This window comes from Mycteria americana, chromosome 7, assembly GCF_035582795.1.
Source record: "Mycteria americana isolate JAX WOST 10 ecotype Jacksonville Zoo and Gardens chromosome 7, USCA_MyAme_1.0, whole genome shotgun sequence".
Classification (NCBI taxonomy): Eukaryota; Metazoa; Chordata; class Aves; order Ciconiiformes; family Ciconiidae; genus Mycteria; species Mycteria americana.
In genome coordinates, this window is record NC_134371.1 from 39,585,314 (window position 1) to 39,595,358 (window position 10,045).

Sequence of the window (10,045 nt, forward strand, 5' to 3'; positions counted from 1 at the left end):
ATCTCCCATCTCTCCCTCTCTTTCTCAGCACTGGAAGAGCTGTCAGTGCTGTGGCAAGCCAGATCATTTGATTTAGATGTCACAAGAGCCTTAGAGAGTGCTTGGATTGACCTCTTGAAGTAAAACAAACTTTGTAATGGGATTAACTGGCTTCTTTCTTAATACTTGCAGTTTTTGCATGGTTTGCCTTAGCACAGCATCCTGACAACTCCATCAGGATGATTATTTGGAGCTGAAACGTGCCATGTCTGTCACATTGCTGTGAGCTAGGATGAATTTTTGTCTGAAACCCTGTCATCCCATGCCCAGGAGGCCTTCAGTAATGAGTTGTGTTCATTAGCCAGTCTTTCTGATCCTTTCCATCAGAGCAGCAGCAGTGTCATTAGTGAAGAATTGGAGGCATTGCCATGGGCAAACAATTCCATCCTGGCCTCTGACCTCCTCCTAGCTTTGACGTGGGTCTCTGCGGCACCCTGAGCAAGCCCGGCTTCTCCACGCTGGCTTGTTAGCTCCTCTAATTGCTTAGACACCCATCCCAGTGATGGTGCTTCGGGGTCGAGCCGAGAAGGGTGAGGAGCACCCTGGCAGGGCTGCAGCAGGACCACCCTGGCTGGGGTGGAGGTGCCGGCAGGAGCTCACTTGCCAGCAGCCTGCGGTAAGTGAGCAGGGAAGGTGAGAATGAGATGGCAGTCTGTGCTCGGTGGGGAACCTGGGAGGAGGGGATGTTCGGCAGAGTGATTTTGGGAACTGCCACCGCACCCTGAACATCAGCACAAATGAGGCATAAAATCCCACAGGAAAATCTCCCCAAGCTTTGTAGGTCTACAAATGTCAAGTGGGACATTCCCGGTGCCAGCAGCTGTGCTGTGGGGGAGAAGCAACCTCGGCACCCTGCTGCTGAGTGATTCATGCGTTTGCTTCTCAAGATTGCAGCTGAGAGAGAGATGGATTTTAATAGCTGGGATTTGGAAAGTGGACTAATAGTACCGCTGTATCACTTCTGTGTTAAAGGTGACTGGAGAAGCGGGAACACTAATGAATAAGGTGTAAGTAAAAACGGTGGTCTACTGATATGTCATTTCACGGGCATTTAAGAGGGGTAAGCCTGACTTTTTTTTTTTTTTTTTAATGGAACACTTTAACAAAAGCTACTGACTACATCACAAGTGATTTTCCTTTCAAATGTATGCAGGTCTGGAGCTCTTTAATGCTGCAGAAATCTAGGAGATGCAATTATCCAACAATAATTTTTTTTAATTTTGATTTTTTTTTTGTTGCTGTTATATTTTGAAGGAATCTGCTTTGGGATCTCAAAGCACTACAGAGGTAGCAGATGACATTGTGTCCCAATCCTTAAATTGTCCAATGAAGGCCCTGATTACCATGCTATTTATTTCTGATTGTGAATCCAGATGTTCTTATTAGTGAGACTGCTGGCAAGGGCTTAGATTGGAAACCCCGTCCTTCTCAAGGTAGCAGTTAAACATCCCCCAAGAACACTTTGCAAATGCTAGAGAAGCCACCAGAAGAAGAACCAGATCAAATCTCAGTCATGACTGATATGCTTTTTCCTGTTTGCAATTAAATCACATTCTTCTGTTTGTGAGATACAAGCAATGAGATTGCTGCGATGTCTTGAAATTAGACACAGTCATATCGTCTTATAAACCCAATGCAAACCTGCAGAGTATTTTTAGTCAAAACATGATTTGGGGATTTCCCTGCTCTACAAATGTAGAATCTAACTAGAAGAAGAAATGAGATGTTGCCTCCTGATAGTTCTTCACTGCACTGTATCTTGCTGCTTTGCTTTAAATTGTGCCCGGAGGCTATAGCAGAGGTTTGCAGAATCGAACGGGAAGGTTGTTCATACGAAATGGTTGGTATTTGACAAAGCCCATCAGCGCACGATGGTGAGTCCTCCGTGTGCTGCTCCGGGTTATTTGCCTTTTTACTGCATTAAGTCCACTGTCATGTCATGGCTCTGCCATTGATCAGTATTAAATAGTGGTACATGCTGGCTGGGCAGAAAGGCAATGCTGCTGCTATTCGCTCATTAAGATGTATAATTACTGAGTGAGCGGTAATACTGCACTTCAAGCAGTAAGGTGTTAGACAAATGCATTCTGATCATAGTTCTTATGTAGATAAGTCGCTTCTGGCTGTCACTCACCTCCTGTTGTGTGCAGGGATGGAGTTAATTGGGCACGTGTCATCCCTGGGCTAACTGGGTGGCAGAAAGTATATGCTCAGTTCTCTAGTATCTATGCTTGGCTAGCACACTGTAAATATATACTTTTTTGGTTTGATTCTGCTTAAATCTGTGGATTGAAAGGCTGGTCATCAAAGGAGACTGAATTTGGCATGCCTTGATCAAGAAGTTTTTAATTGACGCTGGAAGCAGAACTGCTCAGGGCTGGGTCAGTTTTGTCTCGTAGCAGGGCTTACCTGACTGTGTTTCCTGATAACCTCATGCTTCTTAAAGCTTGTATCACAGCTTTCATCGTCAGCAGAAACCACAGCCAGCTGCAGTGGCTGACACACCAGGAGTGCTTATCGAGGGCCATTGTGCTCTTATCCAGATCTTCAATAATACATGGCATTGATTTTTGCTGTGTTGAATACTATATAGTGTTTACATTCCCCAGAATAATTCAGCAGGGTAAACGGATAGTATTCTTTGGAAGTAAAGTCAATATTAACAGCATTCAGAATAGTATTTGCTGTCTAACTTTGATGGAAAGCAACCTTTTTCTTGCCTGTGTTTAGAAGGGGCTATAATTTCTGCAGAGTATTATTCTCTCAGAATGCTAGTCAGATATTGTGTCCCCTGGGGCTGGGTTTGGGATCCAAGATATTGTCTATCAGCAATTTTTGCAGGCAGTAAATTCTGCTGCTGCAAGTGCCTTTGGCTGTTTTCTGGGACTGTGGCCATTCACAGCTTCAGTTCAAAGGTGGAAGCCTTCCATTATTTATCTAGTTGACCTTATGGGGCAATTTGTAGGTGTATTTGTGCAGAGTATCCACTGGAATTGCCTTTTATAGGGTAAACTGAGAATGCTAATGGAAATTCTGTGGTGAAGGTTGCAAATGGCCCCTGTGGTATGCTGCTTCCCATCGACTTTGCAGCAAGTGGAGATAGCAGGGCACTGCAAACTCGAATAGCCTCTGACGTAGCTGAACACCTCCATGTTGCAGCCATGTGTTGTGGTTTAACCCCAGCTGGCAACTAAGCACCACGCAGCCGCTCGCTCACTCCCCCCCGGTGGACTGGGGGAGAGAATCGGAAGGGTAAAAGTGAGAAAACTCGTGGGTTGAGATAAAGACAGTTTAATAGGTAAGGCAAAATGCGTGCGTGCAAGCAAATCAAAACAAGGAATTCATTCACTCCTTCCCATCGGCAGGCAGGTGTTCAGCCATCTCCAGGAAAGCAGGGCTCCATCACACGTAAGTTACTTGGGAAGACAAACGCCATCACTCCCAACGTCCCCCCTTCCTTCTTCTTCCCCCAGCTTTACATGCTGAGCATGACGTCATATGGCATGGAATAGCCCTTTGGCCAGTTTGGATCAACTCTCCTGGCTGTGCCCCCTCCCAGCTTCTTGTGCACCTGGCAGAGCATGGGAAGCTGAAAAGTCCTTGACCAGTGTAAACATTACTTAGCAACAACTAAAACATCAGTGTGTTATCAACATTATTCTCATCCTAAATCCAAAACACAGCACTATATTAGCTACTAGGAAGAAAATTAACTCTATCACAGCTGAAAACAGGACAACATGCTAATGTGAACATGTATTGAAATCTGCCCATCAGCAAGGAGGGTGAAGCTGCACGTGCAACTTTACATGTTGAGTTTTGTGCTGACAGTGTTTTGTCCTGCACGTGCTGTTTTGAATAACTGTAGCTTAGGAAGTTGCTACATGGTGGTGCCCTTTGGAGCATCAAGTAGAAAGGTCCTTCATCCACCTCTTGCTGGGTGGACTGGCAGTTGTGCTGCCAAAGGGTTGCTGCAGTCCATGGGATGTTGAAGACTTGGTCTTTTGCCCTGTTGGAGAGGTTGAGACCTACCAGGTGTTGAGAGTGCTTCTCTCATCCTGAGACTGTTGCTCTCTAGTGGTTTTTGGTGGTTTCTAGCATATCATTAAACAAAGAAGAAACACAGGATGAAACAGTTCCTGCTTGAATAGACCCTGACATCATCATACATACGCACAGCTATGCATTGCTACTGAAAAACTGACAGGCGAGGAGTAGGTGAAGCCTATGGGCAGAATATGAATGCCTTGATTTTCTAGCCCCCTGAGCAGCAGTGAAGAGGGCCACTAGGACCAGCCAGTGGAGACTGAAATATAATTGCTTGCCTAGAGCAGTAACATATTTCTGTACACCAGCTGAATACCAATGAGGACAGAAGGAAGGAAGGTATCAAACAGAATTGCAGGCAGGAGGAAAAGGAGGGTAAGTGATTAAAGGAAGGGACTCAAAGGCTAAGGCTGAAGACAATAGGCTGGTTGGTTCTGATTAGAGCATTTTACCAGGGAGTGATTTTTTTTTTTTAATGAATTTTGTCAGGAGCTGAATGCATTACAGAGCTGGTTGGTGAGAAAGCGAGCAGGAGCAAGGGGCAAGTAGTGTGACCCCAGGTGCCGCTGAAAAGACTGCTGCAAAGATAGGGGCAGGGAGAGGGAGCTGAGGCCGTGATTACCCAACTAGAAGCAAGCGCATCCTTTTGAGGTTGATGAGGTTTATACCACAAGATGTCTTACTTGAGCCTTTTTCTTCCCGGTACTCCTCCTTTCCATAATGGCACACATTAACCTTTAAGGCAGTTTAGGTTTAGGCAGCATGAATGTTTGAAATCACCTTCCTATGTAATTGCCGACTTAAGATGCAGTTTTGTTAGCCCCATACTTAGTTTGAGACGATAGTCTGGGGCCAGACTGTCCCCTCCATGACCAGAGAACTCCGAAGGAGCGCCCAGCAATGCCACTTCGCTGCTCTTCAGCCCTGCGCCTGCAGGGCATGGCTCGTGCCTGGGATGTGGCTGAAGGCATGGCAGTAGATGGTACTGTCTGTGCTGCCTTCTCTGTGTCTGCTCCATGAAGATGTGGAGTAAGACTCAGTTTATTTGAATTCTATCCTTAAGGAAAAAAAAAAGCAGCATGACCTAACCTTCAAGCCTAAGCTATCGATAGGAAGCATGCAGCCTCACAGGGTAGTTTGGATTTTAGACGGATTGGATTGGATTTTAGTTAGCATTTTAGATGCTTTGAAAGCACTTAACCCATTAACTACCTCTGAATTATTGTTTAGGATCTGGTAGTGGGAACTAAACATGGAGATCTAATGAGCTAAAAATAGTGTTGGAAAGAACAGGCTTATTGTCTCTGAGTCACTGAACGTCAGCATCTGCCTTTTCTTCCTGAAATAATGTAGTGGAGGCTTCAGAGGAGCTGGTGGGGGAGAATGAAATCTTGCAGTAGAGCCCTAATTGCTAAGCTCCAAAACCCTCACCTGTGTCCTGTTTTGTAGGCAGCCGCACTTTTAAAAATGGATGGGAGAGGTAGTTTCAAAGCAGCAGGATTAATGCACCTGGGCATATCAGAGCCTGTATTCTGCAGGACTTCTGTGCCTGCTCCCGGGTGACGTCATGGCTCTCTGCAGCGGCAGTGGCGGGTGATGTGATGCTAGACCTGTCCCTGGGTAAAGCCAAGCCTTGAGAGGATGCGGGTTACTGCTCAAAGGCTTCTAACCTTGCACAAAAGCCAGGAAGCTAGTCAAACCTGAGAGCTGCAGCAGATCTCGTATCCTTTTCCTCTGCCGATGTGAAGCTTCACTGCAGATAGGCTTTGCTGCGTAAGTGGCTTTAATAGGTTTGCTTTAGGCGGTGTGTTTTGAAAGGAGAATGAGTGTGTGTATTTGACCTATATCCTGCACATCATGTCCAGGAAGCCTGAAAGGCATAATGGGAGTAATGTACTCTTACACGATGCCTCTCATTTTCACCTCCATTAATTTTATCGGATTGCTGCATTACATTTATATCGTAAATGTTAGAAACAAAAAGGGAAGGAGAGAGCAAATTGCCTGTTGCTCCCTCTGTGATCAGCTTCGGGGATTCTGTTGTTTTAAAGCCACATATATGGAAAACAGTTCTGTCACTTAGCGTGGCATCGGGTTTGGACTGGAAACATTATGGCTTTTTTGTACTAGAAGCGTTATTGGCTTTGTTAGAAAGAATCAGTGAATGAGCAATTACAGTGGCTGCACAGAAAGGAGGAAAGGCTCCTGACAGCAGGAAGATGCAAAGTGTCTCAGCCTTGCAAAGCATTGTAATGTATTTTATGAACTTTATGACCCAGATTTGCTAATTAAAAGCAAACAGAATTATCAGATCTGTTTGTTTTTACCCAGCTGACTCATATAGGGAAATCTAGCTATATTGAGAGAGCAGTGTAACCTTTTCAGGGGAGAATGGGAAACAACTTAGTTGCAAAAACATATCCGCAAGTGAGCAGGCTTTGGTCCCGCAGTCCTGTGTTTCACAAAGAGGAGCTCTGTATGGGCATTTAAAACCCCGTACTGAGCCTTCTTCAGGATTTGTACATACATGTTAATGTATTGCCTTCTTTTTGCTTATTTTCCCCTGCCACCACAACCTCTGAAAGGGCTAGTGGAAATTCCTGTACTGCCTGTCCTCTTTCAGGCTTTTAGTGCGCTAATTCACAGTTGTTTGTATTTAGACAAACTAAAATATTCTCTTAAAAACCCTCCTAACTGATCACCGCCTCATTGCTTTTTCCTTTGTACAAGCCTGTGTCTTTTGTGAAATACGGCCCTCAGCTTCCACCTGCTGTTCAGAGTTAGAATGGCAGGTCTACCACAAGTTTCAAGAAAATAGAAATACTAGTGCAAATTTCAATCCCAAGTGCAAAGCGTTGAACGAGATGAAAGTGGAATTTAAATGACAATGTAAAGCTGGTCCTGGTAAGGCTTTTGGTTTGGTTCAGATTAGCTAGACTGATTTTTCCCTGAACTCGAATAAAAGGGGTGTTATTTCCACTGACCAAGTCAGCCAATTTGTAGCTGTTCTAAGAAGCAGTCTGCTTTAAGTTGTACAGAAGTATGCTGTTCTTCTCTTTTCCAGCTAAAAACCACAGTGACACCCAAGTGTTCTTCTACCTGTGGATTATCTTCTATTTCATCAGCTCTTGCTATACCCTTATTTGGGACCTGAAGATGGACTGGGGTCTCTTTGACAAAAATGCTGGTGAAAATACCTTTCTTCGAGAAGGAATTGTCTACCCACAGAAAGTGCGTATACAGCCTGCTCTTACATTGGGAAAGGCTTTTAATATTTTAACAAAACTTGCTGAGTTTAGAGCGTGTTGCAGTTGGCCACTGGTGCTTCCTGAATGCTATGTGCTGGGATTTTCTAGCAGTTCATTTGTTTCAAAGAGATCATTTCATACTGTTCACTTTTCTAGTGGTTGAGCAGCAAATTCTGTATCTTCTTGAAGGCCTGAAGAGGTCTGTCTTCTGTGCAGATCATGTACGATGAGCTGTCCGGTTTGTCTGTCTTGTCCTTCAGGCATATTACTATTGTGCCATTGTAGAAGATGTGATCCTGCGTTTTGCGTGGACCATCCAGATCTCCCTCACTTCCATGCAAATCTTTCCGTATGCTGGGGACATAATTTCTACTGTATTTGCCCCACTTGAGGTATTCCGGTAAGGCTGCTTGACTGAACAGTTCATTTCTCTTTTACATTTTTATTACTTGTATAAAGTCAGCGCGGTGGGAAGTGCCTTGCTCCTTGGACATGGAAGGTATGGGTCCTTGAAATGGAAGACTAGGTCTAACAGGAACACTTAATCCAAACAGGGTGCTGAGTGGAGAAAGCTGTAGAGGGCTCTGCAGCAATGTAGGGCTAGGTCCTTCATGCTGCATTTGCAGTTTCTTCTGAACCTAGACCTAATCTTGAGGGGTTTGTTATAACTAAATTTCTCCTTAAAATTACCTCGTTGAAATTTCCAGATCAAATTTCACTTGATTCTCAGATTTGCAATTATTGTCAAATCTCTGCTGCTTTTCCAAACACTGATTTGGATCCTGCAAGGTTTCAGGGCCCTTTACACACTTGTACTCTAGCTGGAGACCTACCCCCACAACTTCTCAAGATGAGTAAAAGCCCTTGAAGCTGAACCTCACTCATGTAGATGGAGGAGGATGTGTTTTGCTTTAAAGCCTGGTGCCTTCATGCTGTCCAGACTCGAGCTGTCATCGTTAGGACAATGAATGAGCCTGACAGATCTGTTCTTCTCCGGAGCATTGGGAAGATGTTGTAGCAGATGCTGCTGTTAGTCATTTGCTGTTTCTCTGTACTCCCAGCATGTTCCCAGAGGCACTTTGATCAGTGAGAACAGTCAGTGGTATCTAGGTGCATGTAGCAGTCCTTTGCCACACATGGGCAATGCCTGTAAAAGTGGAACCAAATTGGTAATTTTCACTTTTTCTCCACCCAGGCGGTTTGTGTGGAACTTCTTCCGTCTGGAGAACGAGCACCTGAACAACTGTGGTGAGTTCCGTGCCGTGAGGGACATCTCTGTGGCACCACTCAACGCTGATGACCTGACACTCTTGGATCAGATGATGGACCAGGAAGATGGTGTACGAAACCGCCGCAAGAACAAACAGTGGAAGCGCAGCCAGAGCGTATCCTTGCGCAGACCTCGTCTTGCTTCACAGTATGTTTTGCCTCTCCTTTAGAGCAACAAACCAAATCACGTGTTAGAGCTGTTGTTAATGCTTGGTGGCCATTTATGGACTGGGTAATCATGCAAAGATCTCAGCCAAAATAGTAATTCAAATTAGTCAATAGGTCCAATTAGTAAATGAGTATTTCTCTGCTGGAGGGTTGATCCATCCTTTACATCATCTTGGGGTTCTGGTAAACCACTGGAAAAGGGAGTTCCCTTTACAAAACTCCCCTTCTGCAAAAAATAGCCTGTAGCAGTTGCCAGAGGTTGTAAATCCAAACCTGGAAGAGAGGTTCCCATCAGCCAGCTGTTTCCAGGCTTCAGACCACTCCAAGATTTCACACCACTCCAAGTGTGTCCAAAGAAGGGCAAGGAAGCTGGTGAAGGGTCTAGAGCAGAAGTCTGATGAGGAGTGAATGAGGGAACTGCGGTTGTTTAGCCTGGAGAAAAGGAGGCTGAGGGGAGACCTTATCGCTCTCTACAACTACCTGAAAGGAGGTTGTAGAGAGGTGGGGGTCGGTCTCTTCTCCCAGGTAAAAAGTGATAGGACGAGAGGAAATGGCCTCAAGTTGTGCCAGGGGAGGTCTAGATTGGATATTTACTTCACTGAAAGGGTTATCAAGCATTGGAGCAGTTGAGTCACCATCCCTGGAGGTATTTAAAAGACGTTTGGATGAGGTGCTTAGGGACATGGTGTAGTGGTGGACTTGGTAGTGTTAAGTTTACGGTTGGACTTGATGATCTTAAAGGTCTTTTCCAACCTAAACGATTCTATGATTCTGTGAAGACTTCAGTTATCATTTGGTTCAGATTTCCTATGTGAGATCTCACACCCTTTCCTCTCCCAAATCTAAACCCATGCATTTTTTTCACCCCTTCTCCTTACAGCCTAGATGTTTCCTCACCTTGCACCCCAGCCCTGAACCTGTTGACTGCTTATCTTCACTGCAGTGCCTGTGCTCCAAGCATCACAGGGTGCTCCAGTGTCCAGGCATCACTTCTGCCCCAGCAGCACAGCTGCAGAGCCCTGCCCTTTGGCCAGGAGGCGAGCTTGGGCTCCCTGGGGATGCTGAAGCACAGCATGTCAGGAGTGTTGTGCAATCCCTGCAGCACATCCCCCTGTTGCATCACGGCATGGGAGGGGTGGGTGGGAGGAAAAGGAGGCTGTGGCTGTCACGCAAAGGGTGTGCTCTGGCCTGAGCCGCAGCCCTTGGGCCATGCTTGTCTCATATCCGTGTTGGCTCAGAGTACACAGATGTGACCAACACCAACAGTCTTCGTG

General features: G+C 45.4%; 1 protein-coding gene across 1 annotated transcript in view; it reads left to right on the forward strand.

Annotated features, from left to right (window-relative positions):
• Positions 1-10,045, forward strand: part of XPR1 (xenotropic and polytropic retrovirus receptor 1) — a 116,162-nt gene that overhangs the window by 99,760 nt on the left and 6,357 nt on the right. Inside the window, exons 12-14 of the mRNA XM_075507963.1 lie at positions 7,151-7,317; positions 7,595-7,734; positions 8,530-8,751. Coding sequence (XP_075364078.1) covers positions 7,151-7,317; positions 7,595-7,734; positions 8,530-8,751 — 529 coding nt within the window. The remainder of the gene's footprint in view (positions 1-7,150; positions 7,318-7,594; positions 7,735-8,529; positions 8,752-10,045) is intronic.